We start from the raw sequence: 27217 nt of genomic DNA, 5'->3' as shown, positions 1-27217 counted from the left end.
CAAAGCTCTACTCAGTGGTCCTGATGTTGAAACACAGAAATGTTCATACCCTCAGATGCAAAATTGACTGGACTTATCCAGAGATGTTAGGTAAAACTTCAGAGACAGAGCAGAGGGATCCGACTAACCTTGTGCCTTTATAAAAGATTATTCCAGCATCCAAAGAGTTGGGTGTTTTTTAGAGAGATGTAGGGATTTTATGTTTTTTATTTTCAAACTTTCTTATAGAAAAAAAAGAAGATCCATTTAACATTGTTGAAAAATTATTGAAAGTATATTTATGAAGCGGAAAAGAGTTATAATAAGAAAGCATACAGTGAGACAAACTTTTTATTTACAAACGCATGTGACTAAGTGATCTGTGTTGCTAAAAATTCATTGCAGTGATGTATTTCCATAAACATTTTAGAGTAGTAGCTCTATTTTTTATATATATTCAAACTGTTCTAAACAAGAACCAAAACTTAAAAGCAAATAATCTAAATCAGAAGATTAGATATGAATTCCTGGAGGTGTAATTTTGGAAACAGAATGTGGTAGTAATTTGCTGGGTTGTGGCTGCATTCCCCACGGGTATGCCTTGGACTTCTTTGTTTCTTAGGTGCTTCATAAATTCTACCACAACTACTTATTTTGCAGTGTGAAAGCGATGTAAGATTAAAGTTCAGTCGCTTGGACTGAATGTTCCTTTTAAATTTCTACAGTGAATGAATGAAATAAAGATATAGAAACAAAGATAATCCTGCCTGAAAGAAATCTTGGGACAGGGACAAAAAAGTTCCAGTCTGTGAGAGTGACGGATAGCCTGAATGAAACACCAGTATGTAAAGCCTTTAAATTTGTAGATGGTATTAAACTAGACACGCTGTAAGTAGAAATGTTAGTGACACACTGCTCTTTTTTTTTTTTTTCCTTAAACTACCGTGTCCTGCTGTTTGAGGCAAAATATGGAGGAAAATCCCATTAATCTGCTGGAAAAATATTGATGAAAGAAGAATAGCAGACCAAACGAACAGTGGTTGAAACTTACTAGTAATTACGTGAACAATAGGATGAATGTTAAGGTTCAATCAGGGCAGTTTAGTGCAATAAGGTGTGCGAATGGTGCTTTTTCAATATTTCCGGCTGGTTTCTTATACAATTTTTATATCTATAGTTGGTTGGAAAGGTTTGCATTGCATTGGTCTTTTTAAAATAATTTTAAAAACCTGCTAAAGCATAGCAGCCTTATATTAGAGGACAATAATTGAAACCTGGAACTTTTAAATTGGCACCTGAGAGAGGAAGGGTTTGTAACAAATCTGATAATGAATTACTACTTAAATAAATAGTAACTAAAGCACAAAAAATATTTTTGGTTCATGACGGGCTTCCCACAAACTTTGTGCAGTAACAAATAGCAATGACTGATATTGGGTTTCTTGAGTTAGTTGTTGAGACACTAGAGGTTGGTTTTTTGAGAGATAAGGCTTTTTGAAGGGGAAAGAAGGATTAAAGGAAGAGGATAGGTAGGCAGAGATGAAGTGAAAGTCAGATCTGAATCTTAGAAAAATCAGACCAAAGTCCGCACTTTCTCTGATTAATGAGTATTAGGAACCTAGAATTCAGAGCTAACAATGATCTGAACACTGGGCAAAACACACATTAAGGAATTCCTTGCCTCCCTGAAAGTCTAAGCTTTGTTTACATTAGTAAGCTTTGTAACTATGATTTACCAGTGGTGAATTTCAACAGGGGCTGCAGTTAAGATAGGGTAGAGGCATTTTTACCATTTTATGTAATCTTTCTGTAAAAAAAAAAAAAAAAAAGAAAAAGAAAAGCAGCTTCTGTCTGTCCAGCCTTAATGTTCATGACCAGACATAGAGAACACTCACTTAAAGGATTTATATTGAAAGAAGTTTTGAGCTGGTGAGGGCCTTATCCTGCAAAAATTTTTCTTCCACATATGATTTACCTCAGAGGACAAATCCTAGCAATGGTTGAGAGTTCTGTTTTCTTGGGATGTATGGTTACAGCTATGGAAAATGTCCTGTGCTCACCCAAACCATCTAGAGATAACCCAACTGTAGGGAAACCTCACCAGCCCCTTTTGTTCCCAGCCCACCTGCCCACACAGTCTTTCTCTCTTGCCTGTGTTTTTTCTTCTGTCTCTGTCTTCATGTAAATCAACATTCATCTGTGAAGAGAAGACAAAGATCACCTTTGCTTTTCCATTCTCAATGACTGGGAGGACAGTATGCCCATTCCTTCTTACTAAATGCTGTTTGCCAGAGGGAGGATGCTTTCATCCTGGAGATGCTCAGGAGAAAACACACAGAAAAAGAATTGTTTGTTTAATGGCATTGCTTTTTCCATAGTTAGTTGATTGTGTTGATTTTGAGAGCTGTGTTAAAGCTGGGCAGAGAATGTTCAAGAAATTGAAGCAGAAGTTGTCCATGCCAACCAAGGAAAATAATTCTGGAGAAGAAGCGTGTGGAACATACTTATTTTGGGGAACATAATGAAAACTGGAGCTGTTTGTTGGAAGGTAATGGAAGCAGAGGAGCAAGCAGAAGATAGTGGTCTGAAAAACTGGCTTGTTGGTAGATGGGAATAGAACAGTCATTTAGGCATTTACCTTTGTTATAAATATTTGTATTTCTCACATATGGAAATAGTGAAAAAAGATGATAGCAGGGTTTTGGTTGCAAAAGCAGCAAATGAAGTCAGGGGCAATTCCATTTTTCATATGGATAGCTCAGCACACATGTTTTGCATTAATTACGTCCATAAATTCTGTTAACCTGGCAAACAATGGAAATATCATGTTGGTGACATCACTATATTGGAAAATAAAACTGGTTTTAGCATCTTGATTTTCTCAACATGACATTTGAGGGGATTTCTTATACTATTGGCATTTTACTTCCCCAATTTGCACCAAGATGTTTAGTCATTTTCTCAGTGGGTTTATTTTATCTGTGGAGTAGCTGTGTAAGAAACCAAGCATTTCGTAGCCCATGCAAGCTGGAGCCCTTGGTTCACAAAAGGAGAGATGGAAAGCTTGACAGAACTCTGTCACAGCACACTTGAGTAGGTGGCTTGGATGACATCAGCAGTACTTGAGGATTCTCAGTTTTTTCACAAGCCTGAACTTTTATGTTTTAAATGTAAAAAAAAAAAAAAGACACATAAAAACAACCCAAAACCTAACCAAACCCAACACAACTCTATTTGCTTGCAAGGGTTTTAGCTTTTGTGTGCTCCATGCGAGAAATTTCTGAAAAGCAGGTTTTTTTCTGAGCTGAATCAGTTCAGGGGTTATTCTCAGTATGCCTTAAGTGAACATGGGCACTATAGAGCAGTGATTTTTTTTTTTTTTTTTTTTAATTTATATTTTCCCCTTTAAGTTGCTAGAAGCCTTCTCAATGGGGATTTTTTTTTAGGCACTCTGGTAGACTCCAAATATATCAGATATCCAGAGTATGTAATCTTGCAAAACTACTGAATACTGAATATTATTTCTTTCCCAAGGGAGGGGGAATGCAGAAGTAAAAAGCCTTAGTTGTGTGGTGTGCTTAAGCCCATTTGAGAAGTGTTTTGGAGCTTATTACAATTATTTTTACTAATGTTTGCTGTTGAATTTTGACTATACATAGGCATGTGGTGCCATTTTATTTATCTCACAATTTGGGCACCCAGTGGAGACTGGCAAATATGACACAACCTGTGAGATACCAGCCCAGAAGTGGGTAAAAGATGTGAAGTGTCTGGGTTTAGGTAGCTGAATCTGATCTTTAGTTTCTGATTTTTTTTTTCCCTGAGAAAGGTGAACTTGTATCTTGCAATTTAAATTCCCTTTTAACACAGTGGCCCTCATTTTGCTTTTTGATGTTTGACATGGTGCTTCACTGATGTCAGGTTTAATGCTGTAAGAGTAGAATGAGATTTGCAAGATTTGGATTTGAATGTGAGTTTGAACAGTACTTCAGGTATCTAAGGGTTTATGCCTTTTGTAGTCAATACTAGTAAAGGATGAGTTGGAATTGTTTTTTTTAAAAAAATACAAAGAAGTGAAAGCGACATAGTAATTTGGAACCCATTAGGTTAATCCATTTTTAATTTTTATATCCTTGTCTTAATGAAAAGAACTGGCACATATCAACTTACAGGAAATAGCCTAATAAAACTGAAACCTTATTAGGCCTCTTTGATAAACATTGCATTCCAGCCCACCAGTCATATGTTTTTGCATACTTGGAAATTGAGCTTTACACCACTTTAACAATATCAAGAGAACTCTCATGTTTCAAACTAATAAAAAAGAAGTAAAATCTGTTTTATATGTGTTCAGCCATGAGAATAGATGGGCGGTTGTCAACATAATGCAGACAGGAACTCTGAGAAAAAAGCAGTGTATAGATTTGTCACCTTACTCCTACCAAAAGAGTTGCTAGTTTATGTCATCGTCGATGCAGAAATAGCTTGTCTTCATTTTCCATTTCCAGTAACCAGAATAACTTTTTCAAGGTGCTAAGTTAGAATGTTTGAGTCTGCCTGCGCACCTGTATAGGCTGGTTATACATTGTTGAGGGGGTAAGGTGAAAGCTTTACATACACTGTCTTGCCATAGCTGTCACTTGGAGTCCCTCCACAATAGCATGGAGGGGAAATGGCTTTTGGTGTTCAGTGAACTCTCTTAAACATTTTGTTGCTAGAAGTCTTACTTGTTTTTTGTTCTGCTTTGAAATCAGTTGCAGTCTGTCTGCTAAAAAGCAATATAGTTCTGCAGTTTTACTCTCTGAAACTTCTCATGTGAGGCTTTTATTTTTGGACCTGACTGTCATTGTTCTGTCTGTTCCGGAAACCTTGGGCAGTTTTATCCCTTTTCTGCATGCAGACTCCATATTTAGCAAGGGGAGGAAGACTGCTGGAGAACTTCTACTTGGCGATGAGTTCTTGTCTGTCTGGACGGAGGTGTGTGTAGAGCCGTGGCTGTTGGCTAGCACAGTCTGAGCCACCGTGAAGGGTTCATGGGAGTGCTGCTGATCCCTAGCAGTACTGAAAGTCATGCTGTATGCAGCAAGCCAAGACAGACCCGTTATGCAGTCATAGAGCCTCCCTGATCCACTCTGGTATTGCAGTTTACAGTCCATGCTTTTATTTATAAGCATTCCAGTATTCCCTGTGTTCCCTCCAGTCCTGTGTTCCCTCTTTCATGGCAGCCTTTTCAGAGAAGCTTCAGGTAAGGTTCCTGCTTTCACTGCTTCAATATTCAGCTGTAGGAAAAACTGAGGTGTCTAAATCTGGCCTCAGGTGCCCTTGAGTGTGTTTGAGGAAAAGAGTAAAATCTGGGAGGAAAATGAAACTCTTCCTCTGATACAGGAATCTTAAATGCAATGACCTATAGGGTAACTTGACACATATTGCTAGTCTTTTGTCTTTTGATCTGAGATCTAACAGAATATCTTAATTTTGGAAACAGTTATTTGCTGAAAATTTAAATGAAAATAATGGAGGTTTGAGCTATCCTGTTGCCTTTTGTGAAGATTCCTGTGTTCAGTATTGAGGCAACATTTTAAAATTCATTTTGGTTTTCCCTTGTTTGTTCATCTCTTGCCCCCACCCTGGTGGAGTTCTTCAGTCAGCAATTTAACCACAGATTGAACATGACAGATGCCAAATTTGGAATGTTCTGCACAAAATCATATTTGTATTGTACAATGTAACGGCACAGGCAAAAAGGGTTGAAAGTGCAGACCTCACAGTGCTGTGCCTCTCGAAGGACTTTAGTCTGTCTTTGAGCTGTAGCAGAAATCTCACTGAGAAATCTCACATTTGGAAAAGAGCTGTGTAGTAAATGGGCCAAACTTTGTTGCCACTTGGGTTGGGTATGCGCTACAAAATATGTTGTATTGACTGTTTTTAGGAGACGTTACTCTGCGGAGCTTAATGTCCATTTGTTTCTTAGGGTGTTCCAGACTGGAGGGAGACAAAGCTTTAAAAGCAGAGCTAGTAGGTCAGGACCTAAAAGATCTGTCTTATACTTACAAGCAATAATAACATATTCACTGCCGCATTTGAGGGGAAATGGAGGACCATAAAATCACAGGAGACTTGACATTTGTTAATAGACAAGCAACCAATCAGAGCTCAAGTGTGGTGCTTAAAACCAGACTGTCACTGTTGAACACTGTTCCATGAAGAGAGAATTGCACTGGTTAGCATTACTTCATAAAGTGGTTTATTATCTATGGATTTTATTTAGTTAGTTTTTGTGCCTTCCCAAAGAATTTATGGTCTACCTTAGCAAGTTTCAGCATGATTTCAGCAATATCAGGAAGACAGCTGATCCCAGTTGGCAATTATGGTGAATCCACCAAAGCGCAACTTTGGCCTTGCTTAAGCCCAGCCTGTCAGTGTGTAGATGTTGCTTCTAGCCTCGGAATAAACATTAGATAGAAAGCTGATCTGCTGCCACTCTTATTTCACTTTTGTCCTTGCTAGAGGAACAGAGGATTGAGAATCTGTACTCATAGATATATGAAAATCCAGGTGCAAGTCCCCTATGCTGGGAGTAGGCCATCATCACCATTCTAAAAATGTACATCAGGGTTTGCACTGACTCCACTCTGTCCCACCCCAAAACCAAGTTCTGTCAGACTTCCTGCCACAAAGTATTTTCTTTGCTCCTCAGGATTAAATGACACAGTTCAGTTATAGGCATTCACCATTTTTTTTTTTTTTTATGCATAGCAAATTTAATTTTTCCCATTTGTTGGCATTTTTTTAATAACTAACTAGCATATTTCTAAACTAAGTTTGATGCCAAACAGGAGAAGACAAAACAGTGATGTTTTCTTGTTCTTTAATTTTTTAAAAAAATCTTGTAATTGGAAATTTTGAAGTAAAAGTTGAAGAAAGTTAAATAACAATATTTTAAAGTTGAATTACAAATATTTTATATATTTCACCTCATCGTCTATTGCTCTGTATTTTCTTTTTGGAGAATATGATTTGAAAATGCTTTCCACTGGTAAAGTTGTTTGTAGATGGTTCTTTAGATATTGCAGATTGCCTCTTTGCAGACTATCTTCCTCATTTCTTAGTCAGTGAGAGAGGATCTCAGGGTGGTTTTACCTGGCACATTTGTTTGTTTATTTTTTTAATTGAGAGAGATCTATTGTGTTTAGTTCATTGTAGCAGTTGTTTCTGAAACATTTTTTCTGGAAATGTGACTGCTTTCAGACTGTATTAAGGTATTTTGTTAGTTTTATAGTTCTCTTTCTTTTACTGACATTGCTCCTGGTTAAAATTGCTGTTAGCAGCCTTGTGGCTGGTCCTCTACCATCGGACTCAAACCGGAAGCAGTTTCTGGTAGTGTGAGCAGGCCAGCGTGTCAAATTCCACCTGAGCCTTCAGCCATCTTCTTCCTGATGCCATGAAAAGGAGAGCGTGCAAGTTTGGCATTTTGTATCCTCATCCCTACTACAGTTGCCAGAAAGAGATTCTTTTTTCCTCCCTGGGAGGAAATGCATATTGAGGGACCTAATAATGCTTTCTCTTGCAGTTATGAACAGAGAAGACCAGAAGAGTCAGTCAGGAGAGAGCTTCTAAAAAGAGAGCTTGTTCTTAATCAGTGTTTTGCTGGTGTGCTGCCACTTAGCAGAAATAGCTATGGTGTACAGTATGGCGAGAAAGGCTGTTGTTCAGAAGAACCGAGTCACTGATTTTTCAGAGCCAGAAATGATAGTTGCTCTACTTGTGGTATTTTAATACTGATTCTTTATCTTTTGTACTTAATACTTAGTTTAAAATTGTGTTCATTACGTGATGGGAACCAATGCAGGACACTGAGATTTAGACAGCACTTGATTTAAAGTTGTTTTATAAGAACTCCTTTGTGTCTCCTTAGCATTACCAGTGATCGTTTTCAAGGCATTCTGTAAAAAAGAAGGAATTGTCAATAGCAACAAAGCTGTACCTCTAGTTTAAGAGTTACCCTTAGTAACTGGCTGTTCAACCTCAGATTTCTGTAAGAGGTAGCTGAATGATAAAGTTTTACAGGAGAAGATACAGGGAAAGCAAACGAGTTTTGTGAGAAAGGCATAAGCTTCAGAAAGAGCCTGGAGATCCTGATTCTCTGTAACGTGGTCTGACTTGTAAAACTGCCTCTTCACTCTCTTCTGGAAAGCAGTAATAGGAATGACAAAGAGTTATTAGCTTTATTTTGGAGACATAATATAGTAACCCTCTTATTCTGTTCCCCAGTACCCCATTTAAGAACATGAGAGTTGTGAGTAATCAGCTTCTAAAGTTAGGACTATATCTGACCAACAGTTATGATTGCTTGCACAGCCATGCTGTTTATTGTGCCAGTTGCTCTGCAAGACTTGGCCGTTAAATCAGCAATAAAAGAAAAAGTATTGCCACATGAATTAGCTTGACCTGTTTTTTTTTAATTTTATTTTTGTCTTTTCTTTAGTCCTACAATTCATTTCATGCACGTATGGCTAGAGGTACACACCTTGCACAGGACAGTGACACCAGAGAGGTTAGAAGTCTCTTCTCTCCAGTTACCTCCTTTCATCTGGCAAATACGTGGCTATAGACATTTGTAGTACATTTAAACATTGGCTTTCATTTAACTTTAAATGTATGTGGAAGAATGTGAGTCATCCTGATGTATGCTTGCTGACGATGATCTGACTTCATGAATTGGTCTGGTGAGTTTTGTGAACCAAGCATTGCCTTTTGTTACACTACAGACATATAACTCTTGAAGTCACAGAAAAAATGAATGTCACAGAAGCTTTTCTCAGGGAGAGGGAGGTGTCTTTTTCAGGTGACTACTTGAAAGGAAATGTATTTTGCATTGTAGATACTAATAAAGATCAATACACTTTTGGTGAAAAGTATTTTTTTCCAATTTTTTTTAATAAGGAATAAGTCTTGTGTGTATGAATTTCAGTTGGATTGTAAACAATTTCAGCACTTGGGTAGTCTGCTTTGTATTTCTGCTTCCCTGTAATAAAATTCTAACTAGACAAAGGAAAAAGACATCCACACAAAGTGACAATTATATAGGAGGTCAGTATAATTATGTTTTCTCTGGGTATTTTTTCACTTCCTCATATCTTTTATTTTTTTATATTCCCTCTCTTGCCTCAGTTGCCATCCCAAAAAAAATCTTTGTAATAACTGGAGACCATGTATATCTAGATAGGTGAAGAAACTTAAGATTTTCTGATCTTATTCTGCTAGATAGTTACTTGACTTGACAAGCTTTGTTCCTTCTTGCACAAATGAAAATGGAGGAAGTTGAAGTTTGTGTAGTATGAAAGCATGTAAATATGTTTAGCACAAAGTTACTTATTAGTAAAGTTGCAGGCCTGGAACACAGCAGATTTCTAAAATGTAGTGAAACATACACATGGAAAAGTAGTTTGCTTAGCAATGTCAGTTTAAAGGAGAGGAGGAGAAGAGGCTGAAAAAATTGTTCTTATTGCCACAGATTTGATCCCATTGTATTGCAACACAAGTTGCCCCATGGATGGGTTATCCACCTGTCATGGGGCACACATGGCTTACCATGGATATTTATTTGGCCCCCATGGCCCTATCATAATTTCTGTGACTGCTTTCTGCAGAAGTAGCTAGTAACCTGTTAAACCTGCTCTGAAAGGTAGGCATGCAGTAGTAACAGACTGTTAATGGAGGTGGCATAGAGACATATGGACATTGATGCTGAGCATGATGATCAGCACCTCAAGGGCGTGCTGTAACTGCTAGGTCACTTGGCAAGTCTGGAGAGGGAAACTACCACAAGGTTGTGAGTCTATGGCCTATTTATGTTTTCCAGATGAGACTGATTAATTTGGACTGAATTCATAAATTTGAATGGCTGCAATCATGTTTTCAAGAAGCTCATTCTTAAAGAATAAATGTATTACTTAAGTTTACCCCTGAGTGATTTGCCTTAGCAACTTTTTGCCAAGTAATCTACCTCAGAAGTCATACTTCCTTCACCACTATGTATTGCAGATGAACAACAACCATACATGCCTTACCCCAGGAGATCCATAATCTGTGGGAATTGTAGTCACAAAAGCAAGAAGTGTATTTTTTTCCTTTTGAATTTTTATCAGTATTCCTTTTTACAGATGCAAACCTTGCTTCAGGATAGTCTGCTTAGGGCCGTATGCATTCAATAAAGGACTGACTGATTTTTCTCTGTGTAAATGATTAAGAATTTAATTAGTGATAAATTCAGAAGAAAAATATAGTACTGGAATATGTTCTTTCTATAAGTTTAGTAAAGATTTCTTTTAATTGATATAGATAAAAAAATCAAAATACTGTTGTTTTCTTTTAAAGGAAGCAGGAGGAAACAACAGGGGGAAACATTTTTCCTCACATAGATGGCAGAGCAGCTAATTCATGGTAGCATAAGACTGCATATATACACATATACAACAGAGATGTGTGCACACAGATGCAGACAAAAGTGTATATGTATGGTTGTTTATAACATGGTCTCATTTCTAATACTGTACACGTGTTTTTCCATACTATGCCTCCTCTTGTACATCCCAATATGAGAAATAATACCTTCATAGCTCTCTAAGTGATGTCCAAAATTACAGAGCAATTAAAAGAATAATGATGAAATAATACAAATAGCTTAACTTAGGAGACTGATAGACAGTTTCCCTCTTTTTCTTTTTTTCTTTCCTGGTCCTCATTTTATTGTCTCTGAGCACCAATACCCAGACCATCTGGTTCTGGGAGCAGTGACAACCCTTCAAAGCTTACAAATAGAAGCTGAAGCTGCTGACTGCTATAGTAGCCACCTCTAATAGATCCATCATTCTCAAGTGCTAAAATTCCCCTTCATATGATGGGGTTTATTTCTTTCTCATTGTCAATGATTTCCATATTGAAGGAAGAAAAATGGAGGTGATGACACAAAGAAAGTGAGGCCAAATTGCAGATAATAAATATTGAAGGTGCACAGATTGGTGCAGTTGCAAACGGCATTGCCATGTTGTGTACTAATGCTTCATTGATTTGTATTTATAGCAAGGCCAGGGTTTTTTCATATGATATCTTTTATCAATTCACCTATTCTGCTTTATGTTAATTAAAAATAATAATGTTAATAATGGTTAGGTAGGAGGCTGTATGATTAAGCAGTTGGAGACTGTAGGGCCAGGATTAGGAACCAAATTTATTTTTATACTTGTAAATACCAAATGAGAAGATACTGTAATTTGTATTTCATTTCTTTTAAATAACTGCCATGTTTTAAAATTGGTATAAAACCACTGTGATTTGATTGACTTGAAAATGTCTATCAGGCTGCTTACAAATAAAATCTTTCTTACTCTGAAAATTGCTGGATGTGTCTAAAAAAACCCAAGATAACAGTAAGATTAACAGTGAATTGATGGCGCTCTCTCAAAGTAGGTTTGTCTGAGCTTGTAACATTGTAAATAATTACTTTTGTATCTAATGTGTTACACATGACATTTAGAAAACACTTCACTACTGCAAGACAATTTGAGAACAAATTAGATCGGAAGGAAGAAAAAGCTGCAGGAAGGACTTTAATCAGCATTCATAATTTAGTCCTGTATTCTGAGAAAATTATATATGCCAAATACAGGCCTTTAATCAAATAATGATTAAAATAGTCAGATCTCACCTATGTAGTTAGATGCATTGACCCAAATTTCAGGCGTCCAAAGGGAAAACGATGCAGTTTGTGCAGCTGATAGAAGCGATCTGTTCCCACCCCCTGCTGTAATTAATTTGGCCAGCAATCCATTGTTTGTTTTTTGTCACTTTTTCTGTTTTGAAAAGTTCCCATCTCTGCTGTTCATACCATGTTTTAAGATAAACAAGATGATCCTTTTCATTTGTCTGTCTCTTCTTTGTAGCTAACTGCCAGGCCACCTGAACAAATCAACTGGTCACAAGGTTCCCAAATAAACACATCTTTCAGTACTGGTAACCGAGGTTAACTGGACAGAGGCAAATGAAACTCATTCCTCTTTCTTTTGTCTTCTTTTGTAGTTAATCTGCTGGATTCAAAAACAATTCAAGGGGAGCTGGGCTGGATCTCCTACCCATCACACGGGGTGAGTTCACTAGACTGTGAAATGGAAAAGTGCTGCTACACACCAGTGTGCTATTTAACCATTGTTTCCTCTTCAGAGGACACTGTGCAATAGTTCTGTACTGGTTCTTCAGAGCTTCAAAAATAGTCTGCTCTAAGCTGATGGTATGTAACTTCCATAGTTGTGGTGCCTTCCCTTTAGAACATACATCCCACTGCATGTAATTCCAAGGAAGAGCTCACTCTTACTGGAGAAAATGAAAGCAAGGGTTGCATCAAACAAAATCAAAACAATAGTCTTCTTTAGGTACCTTTCCTTCTTTAGTCGCAATGTGTATTTCTAATAGATACCGTGCAACATAGTATTGCTAATTTATTCAGCTGGGAGTAGTGAAGAGTGAAAAATGTGTCAACACAAGTGGGTGATGTAAGTACTTATTTGATAATTTGTGCTGAACTGTTCAAGTACTGTTACTTATGAGACAAAATGTTATTAAAGAAATGTCTACACATGCTTGAAGGTTGCTGTGTTTTTTAATTTATTTTTTGTTTATATAATGAAACTACATTTTTTTTTGGAGAAGTAGTACAGTCTTAAGAGCATCTGTGCTTTCAAACTTAAGTCCATCATTTTTCTATAGCATTTGCCACCAGTATCTCTTTAAAATTTTAGTTATCAGTGCATAGTTGTCCAAGGGTGCTGATCACACCCCAACTGGTTGCCTCTGTGGAATCTGCATTTGTGTCTCTGTGTAGGAACAACCCATTACTCTCTTTCTACATTGCATAGCATGGACATGCAAGGAGCTCTTGCATTACTGCATTTTGTCCCCTGAACAACAGAAGAGAAAAAAACATTTGGCAGGCTGAAGCCCTGGTGCCGTGAGCATCCCTTGCCCTTGGGGAAGGCTGTGCCGTCAAACCTTTGCTGAAAAAAACGCCACTCGGAGACCCGTGGCTCCTTCTCTTGCTGTCCTGTCACTTGTGCCTACCCTTAAGCTGTTTTGTTTCTTCGATGGCAGTGTTTTTCTACCTTTAGGATGATAACTCCATAGAACTTTTCATGCGTCTCTATCTGCCTATATCCTCTCCTTGATGAGTAAATCTCTGCCAGAGAATACTACAAATTCTAAGTCCTTGGGAATTGTTGTCTCTAGTCTTGATAAGGGCCAAGAGTTGCTAGCTAAATGTCCAGGCATTGGCCTTTTACCAAGCCAACTGCACTTCGAGTTCTCGATGCTGTAAGATCATGACTGTTCCCTTTTTGATTCTTCTGTAGCTCTGGGCAGGCTGTTACCTCACCTTTATAATTTTTTATAGAGATGAGTAGTAACAGTACTTTTCACATCTCTGCCATATGAGATTCAGTTGTTAATATTTAAGTAATACCTTCTTGCTATTATTTAATGGCAGGTGTTTAGCAGTATTTAAGGATTAAGCCTTGCTTTATTTTTTAAGTTTATACATGGATCTTTCTCTGTATCTCTGAACAAATCCTCACATTCTCATGGGGAAGAAGTAGGAAGAGGGTTCATGTTTCTTTCTAGTGGCTGTTCCTGCTGAGTCTTCCCAATGAAAAACCTCTTTAAACATCATGTCCAAGAGAGAACTCTCCAGCAATTTCTAGCTCATCAGGTCTTTTGTCTTCACTCTTGCTTTTTTTTTTTCCTTTTTTTTTTTTTTTGTAAAGCATTTTTTTTTCTCTCCCAGCTGCTCTACTCTCCTCTGCTTCACCCTTCTGCTCTGTTCATCTCCTTGCAGCTGTGCAGATCTGCTGCTCTGCTCCCTGCAGCTGTGCCTGTCTTGCCTTGGATGCCTAAAGCAGTTGGTAGGGATGATACAGGGTATCTTGAGGGCTATAAGAAAAACAGATGTGCTACATTCACCCCACCAACAAGGGGCCCCTAGGTCTCTCAGAGCAATTTTATTAGATTCTACAAGTTTTTGTCAGGTAAATCCAGCACAACTTGTTGGAGTGTGTCTGTGCATGCTCCTATTTACTGTAATATCCATGGATATCAAAGTCTAAGTAATGAAATTGTGCTGATGTTCTTACAAGTTAGTGAAATTTGTAGTTAAAAATCTCATGGTAGTAAATTGATGTAACTCATGTACTGTGAGTGTTTTTGTAAGAGAATTGAGACTCAAGGCCGTAACCTTCAAAATACTGTGAAATTTAATCTTACCTACTGAAACATGAATGTAAAGTGTAGAAATAGTAACATTTATCCTATCTTTTTTGCTGTAAAATGATGACAACTCGAACATCGTGTGAAAGAGATGTCTTCTTTTTACAGCCCTTTATTTATAGTCAATTAATTAAACCTGTTAAATATGGCCACATCTGTCTCTGAGCTAACTAAAATATGAACTTAAACTTCAGTGGAAAAACATTATAATAAAGATGTCACATCATATTGAAAGACTGCTAATAGCATAGTGGTGATTTACAAGGTAAAGCTAATAGAGCTACACTTGAGGCTGTGATTCACAAATGAGAGTATTGGTGTTGTGCCAATTCTTCTTCAGCATGCAGCAATATTCTTATGCAAAGTCGTAAATGTCAGTATACTGAGGTCACTGACTTGCAGAATTTTTAAAAATAATTTAATCAAAGTGTTTAATAAGCCTCTTACTAGGTTAATAATTTTATCTTACTGATACATGATATTGATTGATTTCCGGCAAAACGACCCAAATTCATTGTTGGTCATCTTCAGCATTCAATGGTTCTTTTATTCTTTTAAGTCTGCCTTGACTTGGGCATATCTAATAAGAGCTTTCCAGAAATTCCTGAATATTCATGTTAAGATTTATAACTCATTTTTATTCGAAGATTTCTGTGTCTTGCATAAGAAAGCTCTAATGGCAGTGTTTTAGACCATGGTTAATAATATCACTCTGTAAGAATGTGGTCTCTCTTTGAACCATCCCACACAGCCACAGTCTTGGCATCAGTAACACTGGTCTGGTCAAGCTCGTTATGATCCCTTAAGTACAAAGCATCAGCCCTTCTAGGCAATGAAATTAAAACATATAATAGTGGGCTTTGCTGATGCTTGAGCATGACTGGCAGCAGCCACAGGCCTATATAGTGTACTACCATCTCCAGCACCTGCCTAGGCAACCTTTTTGTAATGCCAATCAAATACCAGTTCCATTTCTATAGGTTTCATTAAAGGGGAAAGAAAGAAGAGCTACTTAGTCTGTGCAGAGTATATTATTGATATGCTGATTAAGCATAACGAAAGTGATCATTAACTGCAATTCACGTAAATTACAGCAGCACAGATGTGGGGGTTGGGAGGATAAAAAAGCAAGTCACTTTAATAATATACAATAGAAATGTGATGGATAATTCATACAGGACAAAATGAGTACAGTCAAATTCCTGCTCTGCATATTCATGCCAGCAGTTGTACTGGTTTCAGCATCATTTTTTTTTTTTAGTAAGAAAAGTATCTAATTTGACTCAAGCTCCATGTTCTTTGAGAAGCTTGGAAAATAAAAAAAATAGTGACATAGTCACAGTATATTGGTCTACAGTCACTCAACTTGTGACTTCATGTTTACGTATTTATTACTCCTATTTATGGACTTGAAATTTTGGGTCAGTTTTATGTAGTTGGTAAAAAAGTGAAAGAGAAATCCTGCTTATCTAGTTTTGCTGGTAGCTAGATAAAAGAATGCTTTGGCACTTATTACTGTCATGTAATAGATAATAGTAAAAAATAAGTCAAATCATATAAAAACAACAAACAAAACCCCCATATGTAACATGTCCTGTATGTGACCAAAGTTAGTACATTGTGAGCAAAATTTTAAAAGACTTTTTTGGCAATAATGATACTGTCTTGGATTGTGACAGCTTTCTAGATCCTCGAGTTTCTTCAGAAGCACCTAACTTCTTTGAGAGCTGTCTGTGCTCAGTACCTTAAACTTTTGGGCATGTACTTGAGCTGCTGAAGGTACAATGAAGGGCTTTGAAAATCTGGTGTGAATAACTGCTTTTAGTGATCACTCTCATGATCGTTTGAACAAAGCAAACTTACAATCTCAGTAATGGAAACTGGTTAGTAAGTATTAGAGAGAAGGATAACACTCCTTACTTCTGTAATATTTTGTGTCATGCTAGGAATGTATAATGGTTTGATTTGGAATGAATCTCATAGCTCATTTAGTTCAAGCATCTTGCCATGGGCAGGGACACATTCCACTAGACCAGGTTGCTCAGAGCTCCATTCAACCTGGCCTTGAACACTTCCAGGGGTGGGAAATCTACAACCTCTCTGAGCAGTCTGTTCCTGTGCTTCACCACTCTCACTGTGAAGAACTTGTTCCCAATATCTTATCTAAATGTATCCTTTTTATTCAGTTTAAAGCCATTACCCTTTGTCCTATCACTACATGCCCTTGTAAAATGTCCATCTCCAGCATTCTTATGGGCAGGCTCCCCTTTGGATACTCAAAGGCTACTATAAGGTCTTCCTAGTAGAGCCTTCTCCAGGCTGAACAACCTCAACTCTCAGCCTGTCTTTGTAGAAGTGCTCCAGCTTTCTGGTCACCTTTGTGACACTCCTCTGGACTCACTCCAACAGCTCCTTGTCATTCTTATGGTGGGTGCGAGAGATCAATGCAGTACTCGTGGACACAGTGACTGCAGAACAGTCTAAGTATTTGGATATCCCTTGTGACTAGATAAAAGTAGAAGAGAACTTGTGCAGATTTATATTTTGCCTGTGATCAGGTTGCATTCAAGAATCAGTTATTGAGACCACTGTGAACAGAAAGTTTCTCTGTATGGAAGATGTTTTCAAGATTATAAGTATTTTCCATGAGTGATGGAAATAAAGAGTTTTGTTCTCCTGCAGCTGTCCTGTGATTAAAGGTTATTTGTTTTCTTGTTTGTTTGGGGTTTTTTTCAGTAGATCTTTAATGCTAGTGGGTTTCCTGGTGTCATTCTTTAGTCTTCACCTCAGTTGGGCAAAAGAAAGCTTCTCTTCCCTACATGTCTCTTCATACCACTGCAGAATCTTAAGACAGCTGAGGCATCAAAAAAAATGAAACTGGCCAACAAATACAACATAATTTTAGTTTTCTTTTGATACTGATTGACATTGGTTCTGTATTTTTTTTTTTGTCTGAGACACCAAACTTCTCTTGTCTGCTTCTAAGCAATACTATATTTGAAGTGGCGAGAATCACCAAAATCACGAGGTGGTTGTGAAAATGAATTTCAAAGTAAAACAAAGTATATAGAAAAAATGATACGAGACAAAAGATTGAAACAGAAAGATATCTTTGTAAAATAATAAGTACTTTTTTCAAAATGAAAACAGATATGTTATGATAGTATACACGTTCTTTTCCCTATTCATTAGCAGTGGCATTTCCTTACTATTTCTTAAAACAATGCATTCTGTTAAAACCAAGATTTATCTATGTTTATCGTAAGCTCTGGTCTCCTTACAACTTCATATATTTCCTACTGTCAAGTTGCCTTTCATGACTTGTATATCAGGTCTGAAATGCAAGCATACTATTTTGGCATTTGAAAGTCAAATGAACCACTTGGGATTCTGTTTTTGTTAATCCTAGATTTTGTTTTGTCTTACACTGAATGTCTGATTGAGAAAGTAATTTTTTTGTTAATATACTCTCTTTTTTTCCCCCTTCACTAAGATTTTTGCTTTTGCAGTGCACTGAAAGTATTTGCTTCATTTTATTCTCCTTTTTTAAAAGTAATGGAAAAGACGATGTTAAGTGCACTTTTGCTATAACTTCCATAAGTTCTTCCCTTCAGCTCAAATTTTCTGTAGTCAAGCATATCTTTTTTCTCATTTTTAGACTTTTTTTTTCTTCCTACTAGAATTTAAAAAAATGAATATTTTTCTTACTGTAAAGTGAATTATTTTTCTTTGCAAAAGGACATTTAAAAATCTGCCTCTTTTGAGCTAAAACCTCTTCATTCACACTCAGAGCCTTGAATCAGAATGCAGTGGTGGTGTCTGCAGTCTGTGGGTGCTTTTACGTGAAAGCTGAACATGGAAAAAAAATTATTTGTACTGTTTTCCCCTTTCTGGTAGGTGTTACTTCTAGCAATATAAAGCTATGAGATATGCCAGGTGATTGTTTTATTTATATGAATACTATTAAACTGCTGATAGCATTGTTTAGTACTGCTTTTTGAATGTAATATGGAAGTTTTATTGATGTGTTCAGAAGTAGTATGTGAGTAGTCAGGGGTAGAATGGACTTTTGGTGTACTTAGGCTGTCTTTGATTTGTGTTTCGTTTGAGCACTATGTTAAGCTGCCTGCGTTACGCATGCATTTAAAATGAAAGTTTAAATCAGAAAAATTAGGTGGAGTTGACCAAACAAATGGGAGAAATTGGGTTTTTTTAAAGAAAAAATGACATCACACATCACTTGAGAATTATATTGATACGTGTTTCTTGTTATGCATTCTTTACATATAGGTTTTTTTAATAATTGTAGTCTGTATTGCATTCATTTGAAAAATTCAGTATGATCATAATAGTACTGTGTTTTGGTACAGCTTTTAACTTGACAAAGTAAAAAATGTGCTAATTTTCATTCTATGATTAATGGAAAGAGAAAGCTTCCCCCAGCTTTCTTTTGAACTCGCATTTTACTCTGTTACTTCAAATTATGCATTTAGATTTTTTTTATATTTAAAAAAAAAAGACAGTAAGTGCAATGTCCTAGTACCATTTTTAATAATGAAAAATACAGGACTCCCCCCTCATATTTCGCTAGCATCATCAGTCATTTTAGTTACTGGCAATAGGTTGCTGAACGTTTAGGTATCGGTTTTCTGTGGTTTCAAATAAAAAAAAAAAAAAGAAAAGTGAGTAAGTTTTGGCCTTTATTCCAAGAGTTAAATAAAGATCTTATTTATAGTTGAAACTGCAGATACTTCAGCTTCCAATTTTCTTTTTAAGTTTCAAAGCTTAGAAAAGACATCATTCTCCTCATGGGCAGAATTTTATTTCTGTCAGCATAAACGCAGGCCATTTGTGAGACATTCTCTCAAATGGCCTGATTGCCATGAGATATTTTTCTCTTTGTAAAGAAACACTTACTTAAAAATTTTATTCATTTTATTTTGTGCTGAATTTATTTGTATAAACCAGAAAAGGACAAAGTAAGTGCAGTAACTGGCACAAAATGCAACATTATTTATCACAGAGGCACACTGCAGTCGATTTTGAGACTGTTTTTATAACATGAAGACCACAAGAAAAGCATCTACAGTCTCCAGTTAAAAATGCCTATAAAAGTTTTCACCCGATAGCTTTGCTGTGGTTTTGGATTATTTGTTATGATATAAGTAGTTTTGGTACGTAATTCATTCTGGAGATATATATACTCTTCCACACATCTCTCCCTGCCCCCCAGTTTCTGAAAGTAGCGTGAAATGATTGTGTAGAACAGTATTTTCTACGTTTTGAAATTGTTCTTTCAAAAGGTATTGGAAAGCAGGCATGTAAGTGGCTTTCTAGTTCTTAGGCTGAAGTAGCAAGACTAAGAATTAAATAGTTTTTGGGCGGGAGACCCAAATGCTGATGAATTCTCGGCTCCCCCCGCCCCGGTCTCTCAAGAGTTGTTTGTGAAAACAGGCAGAGGATTCTGCTAATTAATTTCCTAATTTCGCACGCTTTCAGTTCTCCAGAGTGACTTCCCAAGCCCTCCAGTTAGCCTTTCACCAATGTGAGGAGAAGCAGCGTGGCGAGCTGCCTGCCCTGCCCGAGGCGAGCGCTGTCCCGGAGGTGCGCGGGTCCCCGGCCCAGTGGCCGGCGGTACGGCCAGGGCTTTCTTTTCCCTTCCTTCCATAACCTGCGCCGGCGGCGGGGCTGCGGCCGACGCCCGACATGGCTCTGCGGCTGGACGGCAGGTGAGCAGGAGCGGGGAGGGACGGGGAACACCTGGGCGACGGCAGGAGCTCCCTCCCTCCCTCCCTCCGAGTGCCTACGGGCCGCTACCGCTCAGACTGCGGTGCCGCGCAGCGCTGACCGCTCAGTGGCACCCCGGCGGCGTTCAGGACCCTTCTTTTTGCCAGCCGTGGGGCCGCCGTGAAAGATGCGGGGTGTTTCCTCGGGCGGGGCTGAGGGCGGCGAGCGAGTAGCAGCGCCGCGGATGTTCGGTCTGCCGTTGCGTTTTCCGCCCAGAAGGTGCGTGTGAGAAGGTGTATGGCGAGCCGTCGGACCCGTTGAACCGCTCCGCGTACAGCCCGGCCGGGCAACCGTGGCCGAGCCCTTGAGGCGGATGTGGGATTCCGCTGCGCTCGTTGCCTTGGGGAGGGAGGGTTGGTTAAAAACTCCAAGAGGAGGCTAGGACAGTGTTTCAGATAACGCTTTGCACTTCATTACCAGTAGTATTACCGAAGAAGAGAAGCGGGCTCCGGCAGCGCAGCGCGGCCGTGGCGACGCGCTCCGGGTGCACCGGGCCCAGCGCCTACGGGGAGCCTCCCTGCTCCTTCCTTTCTCCTTTCCCCGACGCGCGTCCCGGTGCCGGGAGCGGTGCGCACGCCTCGGCAGGTGGCGCTGTTCCTTAAGCGCGGCCGGCCGCCGCACAGCGACCGCCCGCGCCGCTCGGTCCCTCGGGCGGGGCGAGGGCCATTGGGCTAATGGCCAGCATTTTGGCCCCCGCGAGGTTAGCATTGCCACTTTTTTTAGGCAGCTACTATGGTGTCGTCCAGCTGGGGAATATGGCAGCTCAACGGTGTTTCAGTTCTTTGCGTACTTGATTTGGTTTGGAGTGGAAGCTGTTAATGGTGAAATCCATGTTCTGCTTTTAATCAGTGGTTGAGTGGCCCTATGAAGGATATGCTGGGGTTAAGGGCTCTTTGCATTGTGTATAGATACTATCTTATACATAATATGGTGATGAAATCTGTGAGTTGTACTCTATGACATTCAGTCCTTGCATCTGCGTGTTAGTTTTCCCTGCCTAAGTGCTATTCCTCAATGTCTCTCAGACTAGAACTTAGTTTCCAGCTGCTGGATTTTTAGAGGCCCCAAAGGGTAATTAAGACACGCAGAATGATTGTGGGTTGTCTATTAGCACATGTACCTATGGAACAGTGCTGTGGTTTTTGTGCAGTTGCGTAAGACAAGTAGGGGCAGTCAACACCATCCTTCTTCAAGGGCCTGACAACTGATTTTAGTTAGACTCCAGGGAGAAAAATTGAATTGTTCTTATGTTCTTGTTTTTAAACAAAAGATAAACCTAAAGTGAATCTTCTAAGTCTACAGGACAGTTTCTGTTTACAGTTAACTGAAGCTTGGTTTCTAAACTGAATGTCAACATTCACATACAGCACTTTCTGTGTAGAAAAGCTAGGAAACGGTAGGAATTAGTATACTTTAGCAATTGTTTATCGTAAAATATTGCAGGTAGATTTTGACCACCAATACTTAATTCCTGTTTAGCCTTCATTAATATTGACCAAAAAATAAAGTGGTGAATTAACTTGTTTAAAGTTCTGATATAGCTGCAAAATTATGAGAGTTTGACAATGTTAGTGTTGATTAGGGCTTAGGCTTTAGAACAGTATAAATCAGAATCTACTTTTCACTTGGAATCTTTTTTTGATACTGAAATGTATCTCAGTTTCAGAGGTGCAGATTATCAGAGGAATAATAAAATATTGTTTAGAAGCGTTGCCAGGAGGCCACCTGGTTCATCCAATCTCTTGGGCGCTGCAGGACTACTGCTAACATTGTGTCAGGTCAACAGATACAGCTTTGCATAGCAAAGTCCAGGAAGCCTCTGAGGATGGAGCTGCCACAGCCCCTTCAGAGAGCCTGTTGCAGTGCTCCTTAGGATTCCAGGAGACCGAATTCTGCCTGATACCTAATCTGGATCACTCAAGACACTGTGACTGTTTTCTCTTCTTACACCACCTGCCACTACTGAGGAGAATTTGACTGTGTTAAGTTCCTTTCAAGTTGTTGCAGTCTGTAATGAGATCACTCCTTTTTCTTTTTACAAGACTGAACACTGCTTCCTCATATCATGTGCTTTTGTTCTCTGTCTTAATATTGAGCAATCTTATTAAGTACTATGCTATGCTTTTCTTACCTGGGCGAGATGAACATATGCATTTTAAACCTGTACTGAGATGGCAGAAAGAAATCCAATAATGAGTTAAGTAAGAATGTAGATTCCTTATCAGTGTAACTAATGAACTGTTCCAATCTAGAAACAGTACACAAACAATGTAATATTTTATTTTGCATTCTTTTTATCACCAAGGGGTTTGAAAAGTAGAAGCTAAATGGGTCTGGAGGAGCTGAGATTTCTTGGAAGGAAGAGATAATATAGCATGGCATACTTCTCCACAGCTCCTGAAAATGGGAAGTCCAGTCCTATAATAGGTTATTATCCCAAACCTCTTATGATGGGAGACATGTTTGTCTAACATCTGAGTGTTTTCAAGACCTTTTTCAATCTTAAGAGATTTTTCCCATGACAGCAAAAAAGTTTAAACTTGTATTTTCTGCCAAAAGGGAAAATTTTGTTTAAGATTCAGTAGTAGGAGAGTGCTTTTTGGATTTCAGTGTTTTCTTAATATTTTTTTTAAAGACAAATTTGTTTTCCGAGAGTGAGTTGGGCACAAAAAAAGTGGGCTAAGGAAGTAATGGCAGCTGAAGTGAAGATGAGTAGAATAACAATAAACAGTCAAAGTCTATGCAGAGAGAAGCTTCAAGTGTGAAGGTGAATGAGGAATCAAGATTGAAATCTGCAGAGAGCAACCTGAATTGAAACTGCTTGTGGAGCTACTCCTGCTGCCTTCCATGTGTAAGACTTGGAGTTTCTTTCCTGTGTGACAGTAGGGAGTAACCTTCATGTTCCAGAGGAAAGACATGACACTTTGGCTCCTGCAGGAGGGAGAGAGGGTGAGTTAACTCCTAGCTTCCCTGTGACTCTTGACTCCTTCCATAATTTTGCAGTTTGACTTGATGATGTTGGTGCCCTTCATCTGTGCAAAACTCTGCCTTATGAATCTCCGTGTAAATATTTACTGGAAGTTCAAACAAACAGGATTCTTACTTTTCCACTTTTCACTTAATATTAGTGCAAAATTAAAATCCAACCACAACTTCAGAAGTTAATTTTTTCCTGATGGTATAGTTTGATACATAATGTGCAATGCATTCCTTCCAAACTTACAGGATATGTAACCTGACAAAGCAACAGTGGCTGCAGGAACTTGAGCATTTATGTTCCCCAATATCCTTGTGTCACCTGTTTAACTTTCACTAATATTTTTGTGACACTTTGTTAATAAACATAACGTATCCATGATGGTAATTTAATTTTACTCTGAAACCTGGTAATAAATATTTGAACTGTAAAGCATTTATGTAGTAGTGTTTTAGCCTGAAGAAATGTTTAGAGGAGAAGCTGAGCTATGCTTCTTCATATGGCACTGTAATTCTGCAGCCTATATTCAGAAGTAAATGGTTTTCAGATTAGAACATTCTCCTATAATGAAAACATCCAGAGGGGTGAACATTAATAAGATTACTAGAAGAGTACTGTGTGGATGAAGGACAGGCAGGGATGGTGAAGTAATGCACAAAATAAATGCGGCAGCCCGAGTGGAAACTTTCCCTCTGCTATGTGACTGACTTGCCAGGACCATAGGACTCCTGAATTATTGTTCTCCTGTAGACTGGGAACTAACTGGAGGTATCTTGCAAAGTACACCTGTGACTGAACAGAGGTATTGGCTTTAAAGCACAGAGGATGGGATTGGATGGTCAGACCAAACCACGTACTGCCAGTACTGCCACATCTTGAATTTACATAGTGTTTTAAGGGAAGGCTATGCCTTGTCCGCCTTGTGCTGTAGCAGAGGGTAAATTGTGGATCACCTCGCTTCTGAGTTCCTAAAAAGTTTGTGATTTTGTTTTAAAGTATTGATAAATCAAATGTAGGTGGAAACTCAGAAAATGGAGAATGCTTTGGAAATAGAAAATAAGTGCTAACTGTTGGTGTTCTCCAGATTTTAGGAAAACTAATAAGTATCTGACGCTACCTCTTGAAAATTCAGTTGTTGTCTGTGATGGCACTAGTGCAGTGTCTTGATTTAGAAGGTGGAGGGCAGCATTGAACTCATAGAGCTGACTCACTTGGTTAAACCACTATTGATAGACATACAAGGTAAAAGGTTGAGATTTGTGCTACATGGGTTGAAATGTAGTGACTTTGAGGACTGCGTAAAGAAACTACAGTTTTAATTGACTGGAGGTTGTATTTAAGTCCAAAGAATAGCAGGTCTCCATATCGAAAGTGTAAAAGAATGATCCAATCTTTTACTAAATTTGTAATCTCTGTTTATGTACTTCTAAACCCAAAAAGAATTGACAATAGAGCAAGGAAGTATCTGAACTGAAAGTATGCCCTAGAACTCTTGCAATGACTAATGTACAAATTTTTTGCAGGATTGTGTGCCATCCTGTTTCATGTTAAATATAAAATGTGTATTTAATTGTTTCTGTCATATTTGGAAGTGAACTTTTTAAAACCATATGCATTTTAACTGGTGCATGTTAGGGGTACTACAAACAGTGGTAAAATGTGATCTAGGTTTTTTTAGCCTAGTTTACTAGTTGAGTTTGAGGCAGTGCTGTGACCAAATGTAAATGAATTTTGGCAATGCCACTTGCAATGTATTTGATTTAGAAATCAAGTTCATCTGCTAACTAGGGCACTGTTTTTTGTTGTGTTTTGTCTTCTCTTTGGTTATGCCTCGTTTATAAACAATTTAAGTCTAAAGAATCAAATCTTCATTTTGCATTCTTCTATAAAGCAGAGATTTTGAATTAAAACCTTGTGAGGTCTTTTCTTTTTATTTGTCTGTTCACATATAGTAAAAGGTACTTATCCAGGAAAGACCTGGGAAAAAAACAAGAAACAACCTGCTTATAATTTCTGATACTTTTTTTTTGAAAAATAAAAATGTTTTTATAAAACAAAAAAAAAAGATGGAGGGGAAGAGAAAAATGAAACTGCAAGTGATAGCGTTCCGTTCAGATTACCTTTTTACAGCTAAATTTCCCTCCTTCACCACTACAGAAAGAACAGACCAATCTTCCTGTCTGTTTTCTTTGCTTTGGTCCATTTGTTTTCCTCTTGTTGCCTATGACAAGATGCTAGCAACAGTGCAGAAGGAGTTTGCTGGATGTAGTTGAGTACCAGGCCTAGAGGCTCCTGAAGCCCCTATAGGATGGGAATAATGTTGAAGTCTTCTCCAATGCTCATTTAGGGACTGTGCAGAATAAAGTGTGTTCTCAAAGCTGTGTGTTCTGAAAGAATGCAATTTATATTGCCTTATACATTGGCTTTCTTTTAGGATACAAGCATTATTGAGTTGATTTGGTGACCATCTGTCAAAGGCTGACAGACGCTGTAAGGTTTCAACCGTGGTGTTGGTGCACACTTGTAGAACATGTATATACAGATACATACTCCTCTACATTGTGTTACTAAAAATGCTGCTAATACATAATTGGAAAGGAAATGGCCAGTCACAATATTAGAATTGAATCTTGACACATTTAGCTTGATCTATTAAGGAAATAAGTTTTAGTAATCCTGATACAAGTTTTATTATTTTTTTATCCTTCCTTAATAGATGGTGTAGAAGAGATACAGGATGGTATAGAAGAGATACAGGAATGAAATACTGGAGATGGGAGTGGGAAGTAACCAACTACTTCTTAATTATATATATATATATATATATATATATATATGACACAAACCTTTTCCTTAGGTATGCCAGATGTCAAGATGATGTAATGTGGTCTCTACTTCCTAGCAAAGAACATTTGAACACTTACTGTAGCTGACATAGTTACTTTACATCCAAATGCTTTTAACAATGTGAAGTAGTTGAAAAGGTTTATCTAAAAAACCCCGTAATAATAATAATGTAAAGGATGTCTAGAAGAGTTACCCTGATAAACTTCCTAAACTTAATTCTTAACAGGAGACAGAATTACTTTTATCCTAGCAGGTGTATAACTGTACAAAGGAAAGGCTGGAGAGAGCTCTAGGGTCCGTAGCATAGTAAAGTTCCTGTTAACCTACCTGTGAACCCATTGTAGACATAGGAATTGGGTTGAATTTACAAGTGTTTTGTAATTGTGAGGAACTGAAATGAACACAGACGATTGTATTTTGGCACTATTCTTTGTGCTAGAAGTTCAGGGGGATAAAGGCATGACTGAAAGGACAGAGGTGAAATAAGTATCTGAAAATAAATAATCTGTTCAAAATTACCATAAATGCCTTTGTTGTGAAGAGAGAATGAGTACAGAAGTGCAACAAGCAATCACTAGTGACTGATGGGGGCAAAGTATATAGTATACTGGGCATCTGGAAAGGTTATGGAGTGGTTAATGACAGTATTAAAATGATAATAAAGTAAGAATGCCAAAAGGTCAAAATAAATAGTACAGACATATTATATTATCTGGGAGAGAGTGGGCCAGTAAAAAAAAAAAAGGTGAAAAGTCTTAGAAAGAACCCAGAATAATTTCTAAATGTGGAATTTACATAAAACCAAAATTAGATTAAAGAATTGTTTCAGTGACCACAAATCTATAAAAATGTGTAAACCAAGAATAATGCAAGGAAGATCATACTGGACTAAATGACAGTGGGAATGGTTAAGCATTAGGGTTTTTTTTTTTTTGTGACACTTGGCATTTTGTGCAGTGAAAGAAACAGGGATGTAGGGAAGACAGTAGGTAACGTAATAGACATCTACAGCAACTGTTGCACAGAAGGAGATGAAACTAAGAGCTAAAGAGAGGAAACCCAGGAAGTGAGAGAAAAAAAGTAAAATGCAATCTTTAAAATATGTAGCTATGTATGAGCAAGCAGTAAACTGAGAATGAGATCCATGTGGTTTACAGGTTTTCTTTCCTGCTGTTTGTTAAAGCAGAAGAGAATCCATGTTTGCATTGCAGCCTGTGCTGTGTATGGCAGTATGGTCCTTTCTGTCCAAAGAGCTGTCTGTGCTCCCAGGGGACCTGAAAGATGGAAGTTGAACAACAGACTGCTCTCAGAGCAGTG

The 27217-nt window shown here is 38.1% G+C and overlaps 1 protein-coding gene across 3 annotated transcripts in view; it reads left to right on the top strand.

The window, feature by feature from the left end:
- The window catches only part of EPHA3 (EPH receptor A3), a 228443-nt gene that overhangs the window by 5316 nt on the left and 195910 nt on the right, over positions 1-27217 (top strand). For all 3 annotated transcript variants that reach the window (XM_062003347.1, XM_062003338.1, XM_062003357.1), the window contains exon 2: positions 12058-12122. In XM_062003347.1, the coding sequence (XP_061859331.1) occupies positions 12058-12122 (65 nt within the window). The remainder of the gene's footprint in view (positions 1-12057; positions 12123-27217) is intronic.

Source organism: Colius striatus, chromosome 1 (assembly GCF_028858725.1).
Source record: "Colius striatus isolate bColStr4 chromosome 1, bColStr4.1.hap1, whole genome shotgun sequence".
NCBI lineage: Eukaryota > Metazoa > Chordata > Aves > Coliiformes > Coliidae > Colius > Colius striatus.
The sequence above is the reverse complement of the archived record's forward strand: the minus strand, read 5'-3'. Positions and strand labels throughout refer to the sequence as shown.